General features: G+C 29.9%; 1 protein-coding gene across 1 annotated transcript in view; it reads right to left on the bottom strand.

Moving 5' to 3' along the window:
- LOC143256038 (phosphatidylinositol 3,4,5-trisphosphate 3-phosphatase and dual-specificity protein phosphatase PTEN-like) overlaps positions 1 to 25,707 on the bottom strand; it is a 30,471-nt gene extending 4,764 nt beyond the window's left edge. Inside the window, 10 exon segments of the mRNA XM_076512622.1 lie at positions 865 to 979; positions 2,435 to 2,724; positions 9,463 to 9,626; positions 10,223 to 10,364; positions 11,211 to 11,318; positions 14,654 to 14,828; positions 15,919 to 15,963; positions 21,366 to 21,450; positions 25,591 to 25,636; positions 25,638 to 25,707. Coding sequence (XP_076368737.1) covers positions 865 to 979; positions 2,435 to 2,724; positions 9,463 to 9,626; positions 10,223 to 10,364; positions 11,211 to 11,318; positions 14,654 to 14,828; positions 15,919 to 15,963; positions 21,366 to 21,450; positions 25,591 to 25,636; positions 25,638 to 25,670 — 1,203 coding nt within the window. The 5' untranslated portion in view covers positions 25,671 to 25,707.
- Positions 25,708 to 27,132: the final 1,425 nt, after the last annotated feature.

Raw genomic sequence — 27,132 nt, 5'->3', positions numbered from 1 at the left:
ATGTTAAAACACCAAAAGAATATTTATTAATTAACATTTATTCACCAATTAAAACTTCTCGAACAGTAGGCCTATTTGTAGTCTAATTTAATACTTAAGCATTTATACTAACATAATACGTCCTTTGCAATATACTAAGTACATTTCTTCAAGTTGATGAATTCCATTCTCATCACATTCAATCTTAGTGAATCATACACGTTGACTACTCTATCATTTCTTCATCCCATATATTACACCTACCGTCAATTTAAAAGTACGTACAAAACAGAAGTACTACAAAAACCTGTACCTTAACAGGCAAGATTTCAACCTTGGACATTAAAAAAAATTGAAAAAAATATGTTTGGAAAGCATGTTTTTCACATTATTATTTTACTGATCAACAAAACTGATTTTGGCACAAAAACGTTCAAGTTTTAAGTAATGAAATATTTAAGTTGTTAATGTTTCACAAGTGCTGGAATGGGTGCAGTTCACTTTAGTTTGTCCAATTAACTTTAATGTTTGTGATAAATGTGATTTAATATTAAAATCTACAATTAAGAGCTTTGTGCAGTTTCACCTTATGTACATTTGGTGCTCAGCTTCAAGTATCAAATATCATGGATGTTCAAAGTAAACAATTTTATCACTTTCTAATAACCACAGAATAAAATATAGAGTTTAACAACAGTAAAACCAACAATAAAGTATAGTATATATTGTCTGTTTTAGACACAGAAGACCTAAAGTAGTAGAGAATAGCATATGATTATCCAAGTATACCATTTTAAACATTGAGAATTTGTGATGTTTCATTATTATTTGATACATTTTAATACAAGGAGTCCTACTTTTGATTTTAAACACTGAATTTCTTACCTTAAAATTTTGGCTGAAGAGTCTATGGGTTTTGTCCTTGTTGGCCTTGTCCAAACTGTGTTTTGGCAAAGTAATTGTAAAAAACCTTCCTTCTTCATCTCCACTCCAGTGCCTACTGTTATTCATTCACAATAAAACCAATATAATACTACATTAGACTAAACACTTAAACTAGGAACATTTAACACTTATCTTCACAGAATGTTAAACTCTGACCCTAACACTGGTTTCTCAGGCAACTCAGCTAATTGTCATTCTTCACAAATCACCTATTTTTCACCATTGTGTTTTACCAAAGCCAGGTTCATTATATAAACATATCTAATTGATTTCTAATAATCACATCAAAAAATATATAAAATTAATTTCTAATAGTGCCAGACTTAAATGTCTAACAAAATCTTCTCTTCACCAAATTCATTACCCTTAGTAATTTTTTTATGAGACGTTTGTCTCAAAAAAATTTATTTAAAATAAGCACATTATACTGAGCACTGTCTGCTAACAAACCAAACTACTTAGAAAACAGAAAACATCCACACTAGCTTTAACACTTTGAAGATCGATAGGTCACTCCTGGTGCATGTTTGCAACTCAATTTTAAAAATCTAATTAACCAATTCAATTTAGTGGTAACAAAGCAATCTGAAGACAAAATGTTTAAGAACTTCTTCAAACTTTTGACTATATTATTTCATTTCTCAATAATGTTTCTGGATAACTAGAGGAATATTCTTCTGTAACATTAGTAAAGGACATTTAAGTTTAATAGGTAGACTCAGTTAATCCTGTGAGGGCAAAATACTTAATTGACAAATTCTATGTTTTACTGAATCCAGATTTCTAAGCTTATTGCATTCAACCAACAAATACAAATTATTATTATAACAAATGCATAACAACTATAATTAGACATAAAATTATTTACCAAAAAATGTCAAATTAATATCGTGCTATAAAACCTGGCAAACATAACAAAATCTTATTAAATGATAAAGTATTTAGTCACCAATAAATATTTTTCAGTCTTACTGTAGTTGTATAATTAACATTCAGAGACTGGTTTAATTATTATAAAGGTTAAAATAAACACTGAACACGTTAAAACTTAAAGAATGGATAAAACTAAATTACCTGAAGCACAATAAAAAATACTCAAAGCCCAAGATGAAAGGAAATATTTTTCTTAAAACTGCATTTCATAATTTCAAAAAAACTGTACAGCCTAAAAACTGACACAAGAGTAAATCAAACTTTTGATATATCTTTTTTTTAATATAAACTAAGAACTAAATACCTAAATAGGTACTTGTACCAAATATCGTAAATAAGTTCAAGTATTTTAAGAGTGAAAATTCCAGAAGGCCAATGGGTGTTTTTTGCAAATCTGTGGTCCAAAATTAATCCAATTACATTCTGCAGTATTTTTTTAAAAGATACTTTTCAGTTGCTCAAGATAATTATCTGTAGTACCATATTTCACATTATCTAACATCAGTGCTTTCCCCACACACACAAAATATTCATATTTTCAAATACAAAACTTTTTAAATAATTACTTAATACTTACTATCTGCATCTTCCACAAAGACTATAGTCATGTAATTTTGACAATGAAATGGAACTCTCCTCACGTTCTGCTCTTTCAAACCTCTCTGGCCTTTCAAGTTTAGAAAGTGATACAGAACTAGGTTCTCTTTCTGGCTTGTTAGTCTCTTTTTCACAGTCCACTTTAACATTCCAGTTGTTGCTTTTTGTGTTGTTTTGCTCTATAAACCCATTAGCTTGCACAACCCCAACTGGAGACTCATCCAGTGGCTTGGCAAAAAAGGTGTTAATCCAAAATGAAAACATCTTTTCCTGAAATTAAAATTGTGAGACTAAAAATAAAGGTTAAGCATTTCTTATACAGATCTTTCAAAATGTTTGCACAAACGTAAAAGAAATGCAATGAAGTAAGAATAAGAATTTCAATAAATATTAAATATCAGTAAGAGACAAACCAGTTATCTTTTACATACTTATTTAAAAACCAGTAAGATAAGTTAAATTTAGCAACTTTTATTGCAATATTTTTCTAAAACAATTCATAAGTTTGGCTACTGCTAGCCTAATTATCAAACATCACATCATAAACAGTAGTGTTTACACTACCAGTGAATGTTTACATATCATTGCATTTAGTTACATGTTACAATATAAATATTAGGCAACTATAATGCATTTTTAACTGTTCCTTATTGATTTTTTATAAAAATTCATTAAAGTACATTGTATCAGAGGAGAAAATAATGTTGGTTAGACTGGTAGAGAGAAGAGCAATTCCTAATAAAATAAATGCAAATATATTAGAAACTGTTTCACGTTTATTTCCTATTGAAAGTATATCTATCATACAAACATACTTACACCATGCAATTCAATAGTAGGAGTTTTCTAATTCCCATTTTTCACACTTGACATATTTTTAACGTAAAATGTTAAGTAAAAATATATTTTTCTCCTATAGATACATATATTAGTTTGTTATAACTCAAAACCTAGCCAAAACAAAAACAAATTACACAAAAAATGCTGGATCAACTGGAAAGATCCCAGGGTATAAGCTACAATGTGGGATTATAAAATGTACCCTAGGGTGTGGAGGTGACAGAGGAAGTAGGGCCCACATAGCAGTGGAAACATACCAGTCTTAACCTCCATTCACCAGTCTCACAAAATAATAAAAAAAAAAAAAGAGTAGCAACAGATATAGAATTTGAAATAGAAATTAGTAGAGTAAGGTGTGGGTGCTGAAGCCCACATCCATATCACCCTTCACTGTCTGCTGACAGTTGTACTAAAGTAACTACTCTCCCAAGTAAAGAATTAATTGAAATAAAATATAAAAATAAAAAATAAGGAAATAAGGTACTACCATTTGGGGGTAAGTAAGATGAAAACGTACTTCTTGATCTCAGCATTTCAGTAGCCAATATGGTAAAAAACCAGTAATTGATAACACAGCAAATGTACTATACCATCATGAAGCATCCCATCCAGATGTCTAAACAAACTAGTACAGCTACCAACCCCCACCCATTCACCTAGTCTACTGTGATTATCATGCTCTAAAGAAACCTTTTTTGCAGTAAGGTGAACATCTGCATAAAGTTGTGTCAAGTTGTTAAATGACCTTATTCATAACTAATTTTATAACAAATTTTTAGTTAAAATTTCTATATATTTATTTAAAGTTTCTTTATTAAATTCATTAACAATTATGGCATCAGTATTTCAACATTACTGATAAAATATTGTAATTTATTACAAATCTTACATCTGGATAACTACAAAGTTTTAATGCTTATAAAAGGGTAAGCCATAAATTGGAAAGGCAAAATATTTTTTCCAGTTCTGTATAACCCATAATTTTTGTTTTAAATTCATTAATAGAAAAGTTCTGTTATCCTTTTATAGCACAGGAAAAAAAGAATATTTAGCTCGAAAAACATAAACAATACATTAAGTTTCTCTATTTATAATAATTATATATTTTTCAACAACCAGGTTTTTAACGGAATAATAGGAGCTTTAATGGGAGCTAGCTATTCTACTCGTATAGTAAATTTATACCTTTACTATTATGAGAATATATTTATTGAAAAACACACAAATAGATACTGAACTTACATATACACTGCCTGCCAAAATCTTAAGGTCAATGAGCATGAAGACAAAATATACATTTGCATTGTTAGACTCAACCACTTACATGAGTAGAGCTTTGAAAGATGAAAATAAAAAGAGGGAAAATAAAAATATAAAACATTTTTAGCATTTAATAGGGAAAATGTGAACACTATGAAATTAGCCTAAATACTAGCTGGTCAAAAATTTAAGACCGTACTGAACAGAAGTCCTAAGCAGGGTAGGAAATGCCCAACAAGAGGTCTCAGTAGTGAGTTGCATGACCATCATTGCAAATAACTGCAAACATTCCCTTTGGCATGGTCAATATAAGCATTTGCAGAAGGCTGGCTGGAATGTTATTCTAAGTGGCAAAGATGGCTTCACAAAGATCATGCACTGTTTGAAACTGACATCCATTTCTTTAGAATTCCCTTGCCATCCACCCCCAAACATTTTCAATGGGGTTCAATTCAGGCAAACATGCTGGATGGTCCAAAAGAATCACGTTATTTGCCAGGAAAAAGTCCTTTGTCCTGCAGGCATTCTGGATTGCAGCATTGTCCTGCTGAAAGATCCAGTCATTTCCACACAAGTGAGGGCCTTCAGTCAATAAGAATGCTCTCCCAAACATGCCAAAGTAGCCAACTGCTGTTTGTCGCCCCTGTATAACCTGAAACTCCATTGTTCCATGGAAGGAGAAAGCAGCCCAGATCATGATGGAACCTCCTCCACTGTGTTGTGTAGTAAATGTCTCCAGTGGGATATCCTTATCATGCCAGTAGCAATGGAGGCCATCTGGACCATCCAGGTAAATGTTTTCTCAATAGAGAACAAAACCTTCGTTTACTTTTCTACGTTTCATGTTTGGTGCTTCTCAGCAAAGTTTAACAGAGCTGTTTCGTGGTGTGGAAGGAGGCATGGTCTTTGAGGATGTTTACAGTTTTTAAAGCCTTTCTCTCGTAGATGCCGTCTTATTGTTCTTGAGCTTCATTCTGCACCCATAAGGGTCTTAATCTGAATCGACGATCGGCTTGTGTCTTGCCAGACAACCCGTCAAATCCTCCTGCTCAATACCGGTGAAATTTTCTTGGGCTGACCACTTGAAATTCTCATTCCGTATCCCTCAGTGCTTTTTAAGAAATTTGCAACAGCAGTTTTACTATGCCCAATCTCACAAGCAATGGCACACTGAAAGAGACCTTGCTTTTGCAGCTGGACAATTCTGCCACATTCAAACTCTGTTAAGTTTTTAGCCTTTGCCATGTTTTTATCCAATGTAACACATGGAGAAATCAGTGGGAGATGTTGACAACGTTAATGCTTGAACACAAATGACTATATTTCATTACGTGATTACCGATTAACGCTTCGTTTCAGTATGGTCTTAAACTTTTGACCAGCTAATATTTAGGCTAATTTCATAGTGTTTACATTTTCCCTATTAAATGCTAAAAATGTTTTTATTTTTATTTTCCCTTTTCTTATTTTCATCTTTCGAAGCTCTACTGAAATAAGTGATTGAGTCTAACAACGCAAAATGCATATTTATTTCTTTATGTTCATTGGTCTTAAGATTTTGGCCAGCAGTGTATATAGATGATTTAATTAGTATAAATAATCCTGAAATAATGTTATTTACACTATTTATCCAGCAGAATTAGAAACTGAAAATACTTCAATATCTGATACATAAATACATTATTTAATTTAGAAATTAAAGTAATTGACAAAGATATCAATATAAAGATTTTTGACAACCGAAATATTTTACCTTTTTATCTTACTTACCCCTAAATGGTTGTACCTATTTCTTTTATTTTTTAATTCAATTAATTCTTTAATTGAAAGAGCAATCACCTTCCCACAACTGTCTGCAGGCAGTGAAGGGCAATACAGATGTGGGACGTTGTGGGCTTTAGCACCCAAATCTCACTCTCCTAATTTCTAATTCTAATTCTGTATCTATTGCTACTCTTTATTTCTTATGTGAGACTGGTAAATGGAAGTTAAGACTGATGGATATTGTATCTCTACCACAGTGTAGGTCCTACTTCTTCAGTCACCTCTAAAAACCTAGGGTACATTTTATAATCCCACATTGTATCTTGCACCCTGGGATCTTTTTAGTTTATGCAGTGTTTTTGTTTCAGCTTGGTTTTGAGTTATAACAAACTACTATAATTGGTCAAAGGTTTGGATTTGCTGTTTTCAATGCAATCCTTGCTTGCAATTTTACTATTTTAACTTCATTAAAATGTATTTATTTTCACTAAAATACACAAGTTCAGAAACACACACAGGAACAAAAAATAGGGTCTAGTTATCAAGATAAAAAAACATTACCTTTTGAGATATTACAGTAATTAACTGGAGAGTTATTTTTTAATAGCTTCTTTAGTTAATACAGTAATGTTTGTCCAATATAATTTCCTAGTACACCACATATGTAGATATAACTACTAAACATAAGCAAATATGAAGTATCACACTGGCTTAAATTGCAATATTAGAATTAATATAGGACATTAAATACCCCAAAACAAAGAAGCACTGGAGCATTACTTATTTAGTAAAAACCTGGCATTAAATGGCATAATGCAGATTGTAAAATGTCTTGTAAATAGTTCTTGTGTGTCTTATAGCAAAGCCGCATCAGGCTATCTGTTAAGCCCACCGAGGGGAATTGAACCCCTGATTTTAGAGTTGTAGAACCATAGACTTACTGCTGTACTAGTGGGGGCATAAATAGTTCTATAAAATCAAATAATTTCAATAAATATAAAAATGAACTTACATACTCAGGACTGTGCAAGACTAGAAATTACAAACTATTCAGATTGTTTTTACTGAATTTCAAAAAAAAAGCTACACAAGTATTATCTTCATTATGCATTCATAATTTTAAAGTTTCAAGCAAGAAGGAAGGCTTTCAACACCATCAACTCTTTGGTGGTGATAGCACAATGTGGTTTACCACAAAAACTTCTGTTTAGAGTACAGTAAACAATGTTCCTTGCTGGGCTAAAACTACAGAAAAGCTAAGGATAAATGAACAAATTATAAAACAGGAAAAGTCAGCATAAAAGTGGTCTATTATACACATTTTAGCAATACTGAAACTGAATGGTCCTACAATTTCCTTCCCAACTAAAATGTTTTAGATGTTAAGATGCCTGGCCTGTCTTTTCACTTGGAGAATAGTATTGTCCTGTTATGCAACATGAAATAATAAATATTAAAAAATGTTTTTTTGAGTTAGAGTTACATTTAATTTGGTAAATTAACCCTTACATAAATACTTCATTTCATTTTGAAGCATGTTAATAAAAACTGATTTTAAATTTGGGTGCTAAAATCATTTACACTAATACAAAAATATGCATTTTTCATGTACAAGCCACAGATTACAAACAACGTCACCATTTTACTATAAATAGCATTATATGGGTATTAACTATCTTATGAGAAACACTTGCATTTGTAGCATGGTTGTTTTTTTTATGGCATCATGTCATGCTTTAGCAGTTTAACTTCAAACAAGGGCCTGCATATTTTCAGATCCACACAGTTACACCCAAAATTTAATTAACTATATTATCAATTTCATGTCAAGAAAATTAGCACCACTGTGTCGTTTATAACTCAATTTTTTTTTATATTTATCAGCTAAGTTCCAATTTTGTAACTTAAAAACAACATATTTAAAAAAATTATTACCCTTCACTACTCGGCATCAGGTGATTCTGACTTCTCTTTTAGTTTGTACAACTTCAGTAGTAATGCATTTATTTTGTCCATGAAGTACACAAAATTTATAGATAATTCCAAGTTTACTAAGATCATTAAATTTTCCCAACCAACAACAAAAAGCCTCGTAAGCCTATCCTTAACTTTCAATGAAATTTTTAAAACTATTATTTTATTTAATGTACAATTACAACCAATAGCAAGAACTTATTTTCAATTTCAATCTTGTAACTGTCCTTTTAAACTGGCAGTAACAGACATTAGATTAGAGGTCATGATTGCCTGGTGTATTGGTAAGCAAACTTTGTGTTTGTTTATAGCCTTTAACAATTTTAACATATTCATTCCTTACTTATAAAGACAATTATATTAGATGTTTTTGAATATTATATTCCAGCGAACTATTGGTATTTATGTTTGAAAAGACATGTTTGACAGGTACACAATTTGTTTTCATGAAACAAGTTACAGAATATTTAACACGGCTATACTCCGCTGAGTGACGAATGTAGAACTTCATGCATACAGCAGGTGAGTGTGTAGAAATCAGTTGTATTTTCACTGTGATGTCTTAATTTCAGGCATGGATAAAGTGTGTACATTATAAAATCTGTACAGTAAAACTATAAAATATTAAAAATAAACTACACGTAAAAAAATTAAATACTTGAAATTTAACTTATAATAATTTTGCAGTGTCACAAAGTTTTGGTGTAAATCTCAATTCATTATCTAAAAATGCACTGAATTAATGTCATTTGGACATAATCCTAAAAGTAATGATTCATTAAAAAAAATCCATTCTAATATCTTGTTCTGTTATATAAAGAAACAACAACTGAAATACAAATGTAAACATTGTAAATAAATTCTCTATCTTTTCTTGTAAGCATACTGTGACATTTATTATGATGAATTGCACATCCTCTATTTATCACCACCTCTACCTCATGTCCAGAGTATAAGCTAAAATACTCATTATAGTATAGATATTATTCAGGCATAGGCTTCTTTGTTTGTTATGATATCACTTATAACCATGAAACAGATAGTTAAATTTACCAAATGGCATATAATGCTACCTTCTCAGTACAGATCTTCAGTTATTTCACCTGGAAATTGAAAGTTACTATCAATGAAATAAAAAAAAACAAAGTTTCAATCTTCTGCACAACTCACTTTTTTCATCATTTTTGGTTTGTTATAGAATTCGATTTTTATGTCCCCACACACTGGTATTGACTGAGGAATCTCAAAGTGAAGAACCTTTGAGCCTTTCTTGAAGTCTATCACAGGAGATGTGTATAACTTCACTTTAAGCTGGTAAACTACAAAATATGGACCTACAGATGGATAAAAAATTCAAACTTATACATGTGCTTCAAACAAAAAAATCAGAAGCTTGGAATGTATTTTACAGCACATAAAAGTGGCAAATATGAATTAACAACACGTGGAATCTAAACAGATGAACTGGATTGTATCACTTTTCAATAAAATCTATTATTAAAATCCATGAGGTTAACTGAAAGGAACCAACAGTGGTGGTTAAAAAAAAAAAGAGAGAGAGAGATGTTGTGGAAAAACACTAACTACTTTTATTAAAATTAATTTTGAAATAACATATTTCAATACCATCTTCAATCAACAAAACTACCACTTACCAGAACTAATGATTACCAATGCGCATGTACAAATACAGCTATTTTTCCTCTTAAAAATCAATACTTGCATTTCATAAATTTGAAACATCAGAAGAACCCTAAAAATCATTAAACCTACATACTTTTAAAATTTTTAATACATACATATATATTAATGGGAAAAACAGCAAAACTGAATAATTTGCTAAAGTGACATGTAGTAACTAAAAATCTTCAAATATTAAATAAAATTGATACAATTTAATCTCCTAATACAAATAATCTTCATCACTTACTACACGTTCCTCCAGTGAATGATGGGACAGGATTAAGTCTCACCGATCTCAGAATAAGTGCTAATGGTTTGTACTCTACATTCCTCCTGACTAGCTCACCATAATATTCTACGTACCTCCTTTGACTTGGTATTGTAACTCCCTGAAATAAAACCAATAATACTGCCCACACTACTTCATCCAAATGAACCTGATAATTTTTGTTGTCTTGGCAACCACAGACATACTGCAACTAAATAATAGACTGTTTAAAATTATAAAGCTACTTTCAGGATGTATTATTGTGTTCCAATGTTTCTTAATCTTTATCTTACCTTATTCAAACACAACCAGCTAAACCACAATGCTGTCCTTGAATTAGGTTTGTTTTGAATTTTGCACACAGCTACACTATAGCCATCTGGGCTAGCCTTCCCTAATTTAGCAATGTAAGATTAGAAGGAAAGCAGCTAGTCATCACCACCCACCACCAACTCTAGGGCTACTCTTTTACCAATGAATAGTGGGGTTGACTGTCACATTATAATACCCCATGAATAAAAGGACTAGCATGTGTGGTGTGACAGGGATTTGAACCTACAACCCTCAGATTAAGAGTTGAGTGCCTTAACCACCTGGCCATGCGAAACTGTCATTGTAAAGATTATACCAGAAAGTGAGCTTTATTATCTTTTTTTAAAGAACTAACTATGACTACAAGTTAATGACTTTATTAATAAGGAAACTTACTTTTCAAGGCAAGCAATATTTATTTAGTATAACCAAAAAGAGCTAGTCTTCAACTAGTTATTTACCTGGTATTGGAAAGATCGTGGAATTTTACAGTAGCCAATACTAGACTTGAACAACCTATCTTATCTACAAATATGAAAGGCAAAAAAGTACCAAGTTTGACATTTAAATAAGAAATATCTTTTCTTCTCTTCTTTTTTTTTTTTAAATATTATTAAATTATGTTTTTTGTTATATGTAGGATGAACAAAATTACCTTCTGGTCATGTGTCCTTGCTTGTCCATAACAAAACAAAGCTTCTTCTGGAGTTGCACAAATCTGTTTATGTAATAGATAGGCACAGATCATGACCCCTGTTCTTCCCTATACATAAAAATAGTAACACAAGAATGAGTTTCATGTTCTAATCAAAGTAGAATTATTAATGTAGTGAAATTCAAACACATTAACCATCAGATAAAAAACAAAATGAGATATAAAATTTAAAAAAAATCCTCTAACTGTATGGAAACAACTTCAACTAACCTAGACCAGTTGTAACAAAATCATCAAGTCACAACTGTAAAGAATTTCAACATTAAGTACTGTAGGGACCCAAAAATGTGTAGAGTTTCACTGGTTCTTTTGTAGTCGTTACAAACTGATGTGTGAAGAACCTAAACCATAGAACAGGTTTTCGAAAAAAAATGAAAGAATAAAAAAGGACTTTGTTACAGTAGCATAACAATAAAATATGACAGAAGCTATAGGGTTCCAACAGACATTTTGACAATAAAATTATACATATCCCAAGGCTTTACAAGAGTAACAAACTTCAAACATATCTTATTTGCTTCTCCAGCCTAAAAATACACCCAATCCATTCACACTTGCTTTTAATACCAATTACTGTGATACAAATACAATATTCAGATAACAATAAGTATTAAATATACTGGTAATTCTGGGCAAAATGTTTAAATTGAATTAATATCAACACACAAAATTTCAAATCCAACTGGATAAGAGAGCGATTTCTATTAAATCATAATAATAACTCTCTTAGAAAATTCCAAGCATATCCTTAGAATTCAGAGTTACTGTTTCACAACCAAAGATAAAATTAAGCCTTTTTTAGTGCATTGCTGGAGATTCAATCCATAATCTTTAGTGTTAATTCTAATGACAGAAATACACTGTAATGCGAACAGCAAACCAATAGATATGTGTTACTTATATATGATTTTCTTTTAATCAGATTAATTAATTATTAGCTATGTTTCAATTATAAAGTGCATTTCATATACTACTTTTATTTCACATTAATTCCATGTTTGTTGCTTCTTGGTTATTTTCCCATCATTCCATGTTTGTTGCTTCTTGGTTGTTTTCCCATCATTATATTAATATAAAATTCTCATCTGAGCAACCTATTTGCTTAAAATGAAGCTAAACATCAATCTGGTAATAGGTAGAACTAATTAACTTATTTCCTTAGGTACTTAAGTTTAGAATGGATTGTTTTATTGATTAGGTGCCTCACTTTTAATGATATTTTAGCCATAAAAAAAATTGTTCACTGGAAATGTGTATTAAAACATTTTCTTTAACTAAAGCTCAAAATAATTACATACACAGCATTACAAAAAAGAAAACAGATTTTTGTCTCTTATTTCAAAATCCCCTTCCCCATGAACATGTTTTGTTATTGTATCTAACAACTACACAAAATATACTGGAAATTATTTCATTCATCACATATAAATAGCATTAAAACTAAAGATGAAAAATGTAGTTATATCTAATTAAATAATTATTTTGTCAGGAGATGAGGTTATGATAAATTATATAGTTATCTGTAAAATACACTGCAAATAGATTCAGTTTTTCCTATGAAGCACTTTATTTTCCATTTACCATCCACTTACCAACTTAGGTATTCAATAATAACTGCTTTAACATTCTATATAATACTCCAATGTTCATAATGGCCATTAATATTTCTCAAGTGTTCAGTTTTGTTCTGACAACATTTTACTTATGGATTTATCAACCTTTGTCAAACATTTTTGATTGTTGTTACAATTCTCTTACAATCAAGTTGTCTCATTGCATGGGAACCACAGTATACAACATCAGTAAATGATAACCGAAGTCTCCAAGGAATCACAGAACCATGCTTCCTGCCAATCATCAGTCAGTGAGTATAAAAATGATTTTCATCATTTTACTGTCATTCCTGTGTTTGGATCTCCACTACATATTTCCAGTTATTTAGCATAGCCTGCTATCTTCCAACTTATGTTTGCAGATGTTTAACACAGTCATCTCTCAAACTTACTCTAACACAGACTCCTGTCTGGCATATCACTCTTGAACATGTCAAAATTTCCATCACCCAACGTTATTTTAACACAGACTACTACCTGGCATATCACTCTTGAACATGTCAAAATTTCCATCACCCAACGTTATTTTAACACAGACTACTACCTGGCATATCACTCTTGAACATATCAAAATTTCCATCACCCAACGTTATTTTAACACAGACTACTACCTGGCATATCACTCTTGAACATGTCAAAATTTCTATCACCCAACGTTATTTTAACACAGACTACTATCTGGCATATCACTCTTGAACATATCAAAATTTCCATCACCCAACGTTATTTTAACACAGACTACTACCTGGCATATCACTCTTGAACATGTCAAAATTTCTATCACCCAATGTTATTTTAACACAGACTACTATCTGGCATATCACTCTTGAACATATCAAAATTTTCATCACCCAACATTATTTTAACACAGACTACTACCTGGCATATCACTCTTGAACATATCAAAATTTCCATCACCCAACATTATTTTAACACAGACTACTATCTGGCATATCACTCTTGAACGTATCAACATCTCTCTGTTTCTTATACATTATTCTAGATGTTCAACATATCCTTATTTATATTATATTACCCTTAAAAATCAACAAAGCCTTATTTATGTTATATTACTCTAGAAGATGTACAAAAAAAGCCTTTTCTACTATTTACTCTTGCATCTGTATAACAGGTTATTTCCTCTCATTTTACATAACAGATTTCGAACTTTCAATTTTACATAATATATATATATACACTGAGAACATATGCCCATTACATAAACTGAGTCACTAAGCTATTCATTCACATGCTGAAACCATATGTCACAATATTTCATGCAACATTTTCTCTACCATTACTACAGGATTTTCAGGTCTTGAACTCTGCATTAAAGATAGCTTACTCATATCAAGAGACCACCAAGCTGTTAATGATTTATAAACATCATACAGTTTCACTTAACACTCAGCCATTTGTAATTTTGCTACTTTAAACATATTCTATAATATTTACTTCTTTTTTTTTTACCACTTTAAATATTCTACAGTACTTAATGAAGTTACCATAGCATCAGTGAATAAATATAATTAACTATTACTTCCAGTTTTCCCTGAAGATGGAAGAGATGTGTTCTGAAACATTCAAAGTATTTATAAACATGTTGTGTATGTTAAGTGTTAAAACTGATGATTTTAGTTTGCAAAAACCAAGTGTGTTGAATTTGGGTAATTGAGATATTTAAATTAGTGCATTCCAAAAACACAGATCACTTCTCTTTGACAAAAAACAAAACAATACTGGATTTATGTTTGTATAATAATAACTCACTTTCCCAGCTTTACAGTGGATGGCAGCAACATTCTTATTATCCCGAGAAAGCCAACGGTCAACATCTTCACAAAATGGCTTCATTAGTTCAAGCCTTGGAGGGTTATGGTCATCGAAAGGATACTGTGCTACACGCTGGTGGAACTTGCCCGTGTCATAACTTCTTTCAGAGCATCTAGAGGTTATTTATTGTAATTCAATAAAACCAGTTTTTGTCACAACTGATTACAGTTTCAATCAAATGAGAGCTTAAATATACATTAATATACAATTAACCTGTTTATAATCTACATTCTTTCAATACTGATTTTATTATCAAGACAAGTAATGCTTAGCCTCTTATCAATGATATAAAAAATAATCAGTTTTTTAATTTATACATTTAAAATTTGTATTCACACATTTTCTAGATAAGTGGTTCCCAACCAGGGGTGCGAGATAACATTTCAGTTTTGTTTTTTTTGTTTATATTAAGGGTGCTGTACTGTATATTAAAAAATTACGTTCGATTTTTATTTATTTTTCTTGTTACAGGCATAGCTTTTTACCTTGTTATGATAAACTATCGTTTTTACTGTCACCTTTATTCTTAAATAAATAATTACTGTGAGAGGTGCGAGAACATATTAAAATTTTTTAGGGGTGCGGAGCATAAAAAAGGTTGGAAACCACTGTTCTAAATACAATTGGCAATTTATTAAATGTGACTGCTATTTCAAACTTTGTACTATTTGCAACATGTGGGAAACTTTAGCAATGATTATTGTAATCCATAAATGTCTACCTTTAGTGGTGTCTTGATAACATACTCAAAACTTCATATTTTTTTTTTTCCAGCAGGGTTGAACAAAGAAATTTAATAAGACTGTGTACATATCTCTCATTTCACATAAATATCCCATTAACTCAGGCTCTATATTTATACCAGAACTCAACTATTTCTCAGATAATCTGGGCTTTATACATGGTTTTTGTAACTGATAAAGTATCTGGTAAATGGAAAAGCTTTTATATGAAAAAATTCAAGATGCAAGAATCTTATATTTTTCAACAAAACGAATAATACTGTTTGTAAAAATAAAACTTTACATGTATGAGACAATACTCTTAATAAAGCTTTCTACAATGGCAGGTTTAGAAAGTTAAACAATGTTTGGGAAACATTAATTAAATAAGTATAATTGTTTAAAAAATAATGTATGTGTAATTTTTATAATAAACTGATTTCTCTTCAAATTCATCAAGAATCAATGTTTACAACTTACAGATTATAGATCTTGTAATGGTCTTTGTGTCTGGTTTCTAAAAACCTATCACACAAAAAAAACAATAACATAAAAATCAAGCATTAATACAAACATAAAATATTTGTTTTACCTTCAAAAATGTTCTTACTGAAGTTCCAATTTTCTGTTTAAACAAATACAGATTGAATTACAATTATTTTCCTTTTTGTAATAGCCTTAAAATATAGGATAAAGAAAAAGTTTGTGTTGTGACAGATTTAAAATATAAATAATAATTAATTTTACCCTTTATAATCTACAAAAGTTTAAGATGAAACATTTCCAACCAAACTGAAAACAACATTTCTGATTATTACACCAATCAATTAATCAAAACAATTAAATTGATTACAACAAAAATAATCAAACCAAATTAAGGTTTTAATTATTTCAACTATCCAAATAATTAAAATATTACTCTCACATTTGTATGTTCTTAAGCATGAAGATACATAATGATATATCCATGCTCTGCTCAATTTGAGTCTTATAAATTTTTTAATTCAAGTTTGTTCACCTTTGGTGAATCCAAGGAAGGGGCTTGTAATTCAAGGGCTTCAGGTTTGATTCCCACTGTTACCAAATTTGATCACCTTGTGTTTGTTATGGTAAAGCTACTAAGGCTATCTTGCTACTGTAAATAATTTTCATCTGCCAATTAGAAAGCAGGCAATTGGCTGACAATAACTGCCACCAGCCTTTTTCTTTTTTTAAACTGCTGACTGGAGCATTAATGTTGTTACATAACATGGTTTGAAGAATACTGTACAAGTACTTAACTGAAGGAGGGTTAATGACTAATTAAAAATAAAATATCACCAACCACCCATCTCTAATTATTACTACTCCACAGAAAGCCATAAAGGTGTAGTACAAATATTAAATTTACCTTTGTATATATAAAAACAAGTGCAAAATTCCATATACCACCTAATAAAGTTAAATATATTACAAGTTCAATACATCGTGTTACTAAATGTCTTTTCCACTCAACAAAAATGAAATATCAGTTTTGAAACATTTAATTACCTCAAATTCTCTTGAGCCAGATGCTTTATTTTTACATAATAAAACAGATTTAAAAGATTTGATAAGCCTTTATTATTTTAATTGTTCAAATTTTAGTTATCTCCAAATATAATTTACTAAAAATCAGTTTACAAGGTACATAATTTTTATATGTACATTATTTAAATGGTAATTTGAAACAACAGATTGTCTTTCACATGCTTTTCACTCATATATGAGAGTTAATTTATATCAATAATTTAAATTTTGATCCTTTAAAATCTATCCTCAGAACTTCAAGTAGAATGATGCAACATAGCACACATTTTAAGATTCAGATATTATAAAGGTTGAGTAGAATTTCTACTTTTGATAAACAATAAACAGAATTTTAATTTTTCTTCTGTTGGTTTACCCTCCCCAAATAGTGTAGTTCCATATTTTATGTTGAAAGGAAGTCATCTCACAATTAAATACAATATTAATTTGTTAACAAGTAAATTAACTTTTAACACTGATAAAATCAAGAAAAATATTAATATTTTAAAACTATTTTATGATAAATATTATAACCTATTAAATAATAAACCTTTTATAGATGTTATGGCTACTTTGCTTTATAATATGCAATCCACAAGAGGATGCTAGTAGTTCAAGGTCACCCAAATATAAATATTAGCTTTAAATCTAACTTTATTATTAGCTTTGACTCCGTTATTATACTAGGCTCAGAAAAGTCAACTTCAAACAGCTATGAATTATGTTAAAGGAAAGAGATGAATGCTCAGTGATAATTGAACTATCTACATAAGGGTTTCATGGTTCTTATCTTGCAATACTTATCATCAGCTGGAGGTCAAGTGTTCCACAAACATTGAAATTAAGTATGGTTTTTAACAACAAAAATTAAGTTTAACATCCTGTTAAATGCTTTCAAGGATGACTACCGTACTCATAACCAGCTGCAAAGAGTGAATGGTAGTAAGTATTGAAAAAATTGAGTTATAGTGTCCATTACCTTAACTCCTATTTGACCACCCTTGCTAGCAATATTGTTTTTCATCTTCATATTTTGGGTTACATTCAACACTTTTGGCAACCACTGCTACAGACATTTTTCCAATTAATAATTACATCTTTTGTACTTTCTTTGCAAATGCCACAATTTTTAACTTTATTTTTTTTGTACATGTTGTTGTTTTAGTGGTACTTGTTTTATAAATATTATAATATTCAATTATCTTGTCAGTGACAGTTTTAGTTTTGCTTTCTGTACTTGTTTGTCACTGTTATGTAAGTGCTGAACTTCTACCTATATATTTTGATGCAATTTACATAATCAGGCTATATAAACACAATCAGTTATTACAATTACAATTGTCTCCAGTTTCATTAGAAATCTGTTTCTCAACATCTGAAAGCTTTCCTTCATTGCACAATTGCACAATACAAATATCTTAATTAAAAAAAAAAATTACTGTAATGCTAAACCACATTTATCACAAGCTGATGTGAAAACAGCTAATCACTTTATACATACATATAAATGAAATAATGAACTGCTAAGCTATGAAACTTTATAATTTAATCCAAATAAAATGTGTATAGAAAAAAAAATTAATACATCTTTAAATCAGAGTAGATGTTAGTTGTCATCAATTAGAAATCAGCCAGTTTATATCTCTGAGTATACTTTCATATACTCAGTTGGCCTAATAGATGTAAGTAAGGTCACATAAAATGAATAGTTACTTTTAATTTATAATGTAAAACAAAAATTTAATATTTAAATAATGAAATCAACTCAGAAAAATAAATATAGCTTCAGAATGAAAATCAAGACATTTCACATATTCACAAACAACTTGACTCTGTATACAACTCTGTTGTTAATAGAAAATAGTGTTAGTCCTCAAAACAAAAACTTGCCAAATTGTATCAGTGATTGTTAGTATTATTTATTCAGAACCTGACTAAAACAGTTAATTTGTGCAAAACATAGAAAAGGAAAGAATAGCTGTCAACTATAGCAGCATTAACAAAAATTAATATGATACCTGTACTACTGTAAAACATGAATATTTAATTTGATAGTGGTTTGTCTGATGATCCTAAGTATTCAAAATAAGCTTACAGTGTTAGCAAGACTTATTGATAATCCAGTTTTCTTTTGAATTATTGGTATAATTTATTCCAAATATGGTCCACTAATATAATGGGGAAAAATTAAAACAAATTTCTTGGTCCATATAAAGTCATCACCATTGAAAATGGGTTTGTATTGATTATATTTCAAGATCATATTGAATGTGTATAACACCAACAAATTAATAATCCAAAGAAGTTTTATCTCCCTTTACTTTTGATATCTATATGTTCATTTGTTCTAACTAATATGAAGACACCTTGCATAATCAATGTACAGTGATATGAAATTTAGAAAAACTATCAAAGTAAAATTAATAATACCCTTTTCTTCCTCTTCAAATAAATAATTTGTTACTTATCCTCAATTTCATTATATTCAGAACTTCAACTTACCTTTTCATATTTATATTAATTTTTATAATTTCACTATACAAACTTGTAGGGCATTCAGTTTTTCATGCCTGAAGAGCAACACATCATATTAGCAGATTTTTTATACACTTATGTATGCAGCTTGGACTGGTGCACCTGAAGCTGCCTAAGCCTAATATACAAGTCTTTATTGTCAGAAAAATTGATTCATCTTTTGCACATGCATTTTAAAACATGAGTAATGCATAATTCACAAAAACAAAATGTCCAAAACAATTACAATTTAACTAGTTTTTTTCCAACTAAGCTATTTAAAGTATTACAAAAATCAATCAAAAGAACTACTGAAAGTTTGAAGTTGAAAACAAGCTCCATTAGCTATGATCATGGCCATCAAATAAAGGCAAAGTTTCCAAACCTGCCTTGTATATTAATGGTTAGTGCTTTCATGTAAGTTAAGAAAAATTACCAATTTTTTGTTTGCTATAAAGAGAACTTGCAATACTGAAACTATACTCTGGACCTTGGAACTGTATTTGAGATAAGTCAGACAGTGTGGCCACTATGACAGAAATTACACAAAACTAATAGAGAATTCAGAATACAGGCAAACCACATAACAGAAGTGAAAAGTGATTTTTTTAAATATTTTCTTTTAAAATTAAGACACCAAAACATATGTAACATAAAACTTTGAGTTATTTATAAACTACACTCTAATGTTAACTTTACTGGCATACATTCACAACTTGGTTGTTTAACTCCATTTTGAATGTAAGTCTGTAAAACTGTATAAATATTATGGCATGCACTGAAGAACCATACCCTTGTTTAAAGGAGTATTCACAAATACATGCACCAAGCAACTAGTATCTAATATATTTAAATATTATAGTCTCTATAACTTATTGGGAATGATTTCAACAAGTAGCAAACAACTGACCTGTATACATTCATTTTGCATAATTTTAAATATTAATAAATGTCAACTATTCCCGTAAAAATAAAGTGAAGGTTTAAAATGCAATATCAACATGAAAAAGTTTGAAAATATTGTATTTTATTTAACTCTTAAGTAAACCATCCAAAGTGCAATTGCATCCCACTAAACTTTAAATATATACTAATCAAAGCAGGTCAAGCTACAACACATTCTTCAGTTAGTAGTGCTTCATTTGAGCTAAAATAAAAAACATTTGGAGATGAAGAATCACCATGTAGATGGCAGCAAATAAATGATCAAGCTACTCTTGATACAGCTTTGAGGAGGGGAAGTACTAAAATGTTTTTTATGTTTTGTTTATTGTCTAATATATAAACATTTCAGTACAATAATACTACATTTAAATGGTACATGAATGGTTGAAACAAGTCATTTTGACATGCATGTAGATAATTCTACACGACTCTCTTCTGAGAAATCACCCAAGTTTTCTTATACACACAAGAAAATCAAGAACTTACTATTTCTTAGATATTCTTTGTCCCATGTCTTAATACATTTCTTACAAATGTGAACACATTCATATCATGGCACAAGTCTGATTCAATCCACAACTCTCAGTCTTTTAACTTTTAATTTTGTATGCATGTGTTAGAAGAAACAGTCAACTAAAAGCTATCAAACTGTAGTCTATGTTGATAATGAATGTTGTAACCTACTATAGATACATCTGTTATAGAGGTGGTTACTTTAGTAAACAGTATCAAACTTACACAGTACAAGTTTGCAAATAATTCAGATATTAGTTAAGCGTAAGATACAAATCAGTCACAATTTTTAATTTTGATCATATATATTATAATAAAAAAAAAATTAAAATACAATATTAAAATTTAATTTCCACATCTAATTACATCTATTACTGTCTTAACAACATAATCAATTCTAAACTCACCGAATAACTTCATCTATATGGTTACGGTAGATGCCTTCAAGTTTCTCTGCTGGATAGCCCATAGCAATAATGTTGTTACAAATATCTAATTCTCATGTTAAAAAAAAATTAACAAGCTGAATGGATATAACTAAACTTAAGAAAACAAAATGCTTGTATCAACAGATCACACAAACTATGATGTATAATTAAACCAGTGGTATCCAAACTTTTTTTACTAAGACACACTAACCCACTTGTGTTCAACCTGCACATCGTCCTTGCTATTACACGCTATTTTTTTTTTATATTCCTAAATATTCTTCATTTGGTAAGCCTTCCTAGAAACTTGCTATAACACACAGTTTGGAAGCCAATGAATTAAACCATGCACATTAACTTCATTTGGGGTACGGCCCGGCATGGCCAAGCGCGTAAGGCGTGTGACTCGTAGTCCGAGGGTTGCGGGTTCGCGCCCGCGTCGCGCTAAACATGCTCGCCCTCCCAGCCGTGGGGGCGTATAATGTGACGGTCAATCCCACTTTTCGTTGGTAAAAGAGTAGCCCAAGAGTTGGCGGTGGGTGGTGATGACTAGCTGCCTTCCCTCTAGTCTTACACTGCTAAATTAGGGACGGCTAGCACAGATAGCCCTCGAGTAGCTTTGTGCGAAATTCCAAAAAAAACAAAACATTTGGGGTACAAGTACCAAACAAGTCCCAACACTAAAAGTAGTCCCAACTTTTTCTAATTTCTGTTTAATTTTAAGAGGTCTAGACTCCAGTGATCTCATAGCTAGCTACAGCCATGCACTACTCACTTCATTTGATAATATTAATGTCTTTTGAAAGCTAAATAAGTTGAAAATTCACAAAATGTTCTAAAATTTAGTAACTTTTCCTGGATGTATTAGAAGCAACACAAGTCAGTAAAGTTAATGTTATAACATTTTTCATACATTTTGTTTAACAAACATTGATACAAAAAGGTTTTGAAAATTTGCAGCTATTGCTTTAGGTTTTTATACATTTTGTTTCAGCAAAATTGAAAAATGTTTTGTCACTCTCTTTTAAATTGTTTCTTCAACTATGGTGCAATTTTTAACTAAAAAAAAATATATCAACTCTAATGAAACATAGTGCAAGGGCAGCAGGCTTCAATACCAGTCTCACTTGCTGTTATTTCAAAGGAACTCAAACTGCTACTTGAAAGTTGATTATTTTCTGTGTTTAAAACTCTTATGGCTTTCTAAGAACAGAAAGCTTTACTTGATATAATTAATAAAATTATTACACCATGAAGTTGCTCATACATGTTTATTTTTGAATGAATTTGTTATAGATCTTTGATTAAACAATTCTAGTTAAGTCAGTTCCATCTGAATTTCTAGTTTACCTCAATTTTCAAATTCTTCAAACAATTCTCATTTTTTCTTTGACTACATTTTAAGCCTTTAGTCACTTTTAACAATGTCACTTATTTCCCACACTGCACCTGGATACTCAAGCTTTTCTTCATCCTTTACTTATTCACTGACAACTTGACATCAATTATGATTTATTAAATTACAAATAAAGGACATTTTATTAATGAAAGTAGCAGATTACCATCCATATCAAAATTTCAAACAGTAAAAATCACATACTGGATTACACACACACACACACACACAATTACCCAAAAATCACAACTATATGAAGCACAGTTAAATCACCTATACAGAGAAATGTAACTTTCAAAAATATAGAATGTAACCTAATTTTAATCACAAAAACTATTCTAAAATCCAAACAAACATTTTTTCTAAAAATCATGGCTTCCCAAATCCTGTGCACCAGATTTCACAAGGAAAAAGCAATCTGATATGCAGTTTTTTTTTAGTTTTTCATTAATCCTTTCGCTATCAGCTCAGTATAATCTACATGAGTTCATCTACATATTTTCATGTGTTAAGTATTTACACTAACTTTTGATACAGCAAGTAAACTTTCACAAAATTTGGTAGACTTTTAGTAAAGATTACAAGTATTTTGTACACAAAAAATCTGATTCTTTAATGAAATATTTTTACTAATGATTTGTTTGTCAAAACAGTCAATTTCATTACTAATCTAAGTGCAAATTGACCTCATATTATGAATAAAAACTATTCTTTGTTCCAAAAATCTCCAATATTATTTGCATAATCTCTAAAACCTCCTAAACATATTTCAACCATTTGTTTTCATTAAAACTTATATTTTATGTTACTTTCTGTGCTATAACTATATGCAGTCTATCACTTGACCAACCTTGCAACAAACATAAAAAATTGAGAAATATAAATGTTTTTTTGTTCTAGAATGACTACATATAACACAAAAATACAGATGTTTAGTCTTAGTAGCTTAAGTCTCATAACACTATATGTATACAAATTTTTTTTTTATTATACTGACCTTCCAAGTCGTACCTAGCTAACATTATGCAATTTGCATTAACACAGCACACACACTTATTTTATGTTTCTGGTATTATAAAACAGATTTTTAGTCTTCCCTGTCTTGGCTGTATTTTAGTGGACTATTATTTTATATACAGTCACATTTCAACTATTATACATTACATATGTGTATACAGATTAAGACTATTTAGAAATAAATTATTAAACTTATTTTTCTTAAAATATAGAATACTAAATCAAGAAATAAAGCAAATAATTATGTCTTCTCCTTATAATCTTTGTACCTCATTGCTGTTGGACATAGGTTGCTATGCCTTTTAAAATTTTGTACAAGGAAGTTATCAAACAATTGTTTTTAAGGTTTTATATACATACAGTTTAATAACCAAAAAAATCATAATTATACCAATACCATAAAATTTCACTATAATTTATTAAGTGCAGTAACTAAGTTGTATTAAGGTTTAAAAAATATTAAACCTTGAGCAGACTCAAGATACAACCTACCTCCTGGAAATCTTGGATTGAAAGAACATGGTAGCCTTTTCACAGATTAAAATGGTTAAAAAAACTATTCTATGGATACTCCAAGCTGTTGATTGGTTGTTCACATGTCACATATTGAAGCAGGTGTATACAAGGAACCATTTTCAAAAATAGAAATGAGTGAATGGGGACACTGTTTGATTCAATACATAAGCAAAATAAAAAGATACAAGGTTCTTATTTGATATCTTAGTTTAATAATATTATAAATTTGAGTTCATAATTTGTATGAAACTACAAATTTAGTATTTTGACATCAAAGTCATCTTATCTTAAACAGTGCTGCATTCAACACACCACGACTCACTAAAATCTAACACATTTAGATGTGTTATTTTAATATTCACTTTTTAATTATGAAATTAATCATATATAACATTAAAGTTTAAATTATAATCTACAATATGATTCCAAACTAACTGACATATGCATAAAATAGTACTTGAATAACATTTTGAATGAAAGTCAATAAGCATGATGACAAGGCCTTTAACATGCAACACAAAAGGGTTAAAAAGGTACAATTTTTTTTACATCTAGAACTATTACTAATTTAACAAAACATCACATTAAAAACTAGCACATAATCTGAAATTCCAAAAACTATCAAAATAATATAAAAGATATACAAACTGACTAAGCTCTGCAGTCTTTTAGATTACCAATATTTGACCATCAGCTGCTAAACAGGGGTAATTCTGAAAGTTTCTTTGTAAATCACCTAAATCTTCATTGCACAGAAATATTGCATGATTGGTTTACCTTCAAAACGCTATAAATATTACACTGCACAATAAAAGAAATGTGTGTATTTTCTTACAGTAATGCAGCAATTGATACCCCACCCCCTGGTTTCTCACTGGGTTAACCAATTCTCCTAGTTCCTAAATGACAGATAACTAGCAACTCTTATTAATAGTTAATTACTTGCAACTAGTATTATAGTTAATGTTATTTACGTTCTTGTACTTCACACACAGTTTTTATGAAGACTAAGTGTGCATATCTGTTTATTTTACAAGTCAGAATGAAATTAAAACAGATTTTATAAATTATTTTCCATTATATTTTAGTTAAATTATAATACTGAAAACCACAAATGTTTAACAGAAAATGTATGCTTAAGAAAAATTTAAACATAACTGGAACTTTTCAGAGTCTTCAGCTTTTGGTTTCAACCAAAACTAGAACCCCAAAAGTGCTATGAGTACAATAATGCAAATATATTTATCTTTAAGACAATACAAACAAATAGGATACAAGATAAATCTAAGTCAAATCCATCTTCTTGATAACGACGCTTTTTTCTTACTAACCAGGCCCTTAATTTTTGCTGCCATCTTCCTTAGGCCTGAAAATACGTTTAATCCAGCCACTGTCACCTACATAAATGTATACATAACAAGAATACAAAGCTTAAGCATTTAAAACTTTCTTCCTTAAAATAAATAACATAAGAAAATATTAGTAAATGTTTCTAGATGGTTCTAACTCTTACCAAAAGTCACAATAAATGCATATGTATTTCTGAAAAGGTAAAATTTGAAATGGCAACATGAATTATAAAGGACACAATTTCAAAAGCTTTGGATGCTTAATCTTACAAAGTTACTTCTTCCACATGCATTTTTTACACAATGGTTTATCAAAAGAAAAAGTACGTACAATAATATTTTGTCTAACAAGACTTTGTTGGATAAGTTTATGAAGATATATTAAAAAGCAACATTTAATTATGTAATATTTTAGAGTAGCTGAGAAATGATACTGTTTAATCAAATAAACCTGTCTCATGTTTCTACATGCTCATATTTATAACCCAAAATAAAAAGTTTGTAACAATCACAAGATAATGTAACAGTATAAAAAATGTATGCTTTATAAAAATAATAACAGAAATATTTCACTTTGAAAGTTAGACATCTTTCAAACACATCAAAAAGTAATAAAAGCCTTCAAAATTGTAATTATATCACATTAATAATTAAGCTTCACTTATTGTCAGTCATACTTAAAGTTGTTAATATGGTGTTGTTCTAAAGTAACTTATCCAATGCATATTATTTGCAATACATTTATAATACCCAGACAACAAGGGACCATTTGGTCCTTAAAAGTAGTCCTTGCACACTCATTTGCCAATGGAAAAAAAGTAAAAATTTCAATTTATTAAAATTTAAAAAAATGCTAATTTCCCCTCTCAAACTTGTGTAAGGACTGACCTTGGCTACTGTCAATGGCAACCCACTTCATACAGTAATTCCACTAAAAACTATATAAACTACATGTGATATTACTCTGAAAGAATGTTTTTATCAATTCCTGGAACAAGCTCCTGAAGTCAATTATAAACTATGTTAGTAGCACTGAGTTCATTAACACTATCAAAAATAAACACATAATATATTCCATATTTATTCAAAGCCAAATAATCATAGTTACATGAGGCAATACAGCCAAAGACAAATGCTCTTTCAGATAGTTGTAAGGTAAAAACAACATTAAACACACCCTAATACTATCAATGAAATACAGCTTACATTTATCTTCCATATACAGCCTTTAACCTGCAGTGGGATAAGTAGCTTTCAAACAAATTTACAAAATATTTCAAAACCTGATTTTTGCTATTAAGGAATTTTCAACTCAAAACAATAAAAAGCAGAGTTAAAACTATTCAGCCAACAGAGATTAAAATTGAAAAAAATTAAAATCAGTTACACATTTCAAACAATTTACTATTAGTTACTTATCAGCTCTTCATATAACGTTTTGGAACAATTTACCTACTGGTCCATCTCA

This window comes from Tachypleus tridentatus, chromosome 7 (assembly GCF_004210375.1).
Source record: "Tachypleus tridentatus isolate NWPU-2018 chromosome 7, ASM421037v1, whole genome shotgun sequence".
Classification (NCBI taxonomy): Eukaryota; Metazoa; Arthropoda; class Merostomata; order Xiphosura; family Limulidae; genus Tachypleus; species Tachypleus tridentatus.
The sequence above is the reverse complement of the archived record's forward strand: the minus strand, read 5'-3'. Positions and strand labels throughout refer to the sequence as shown.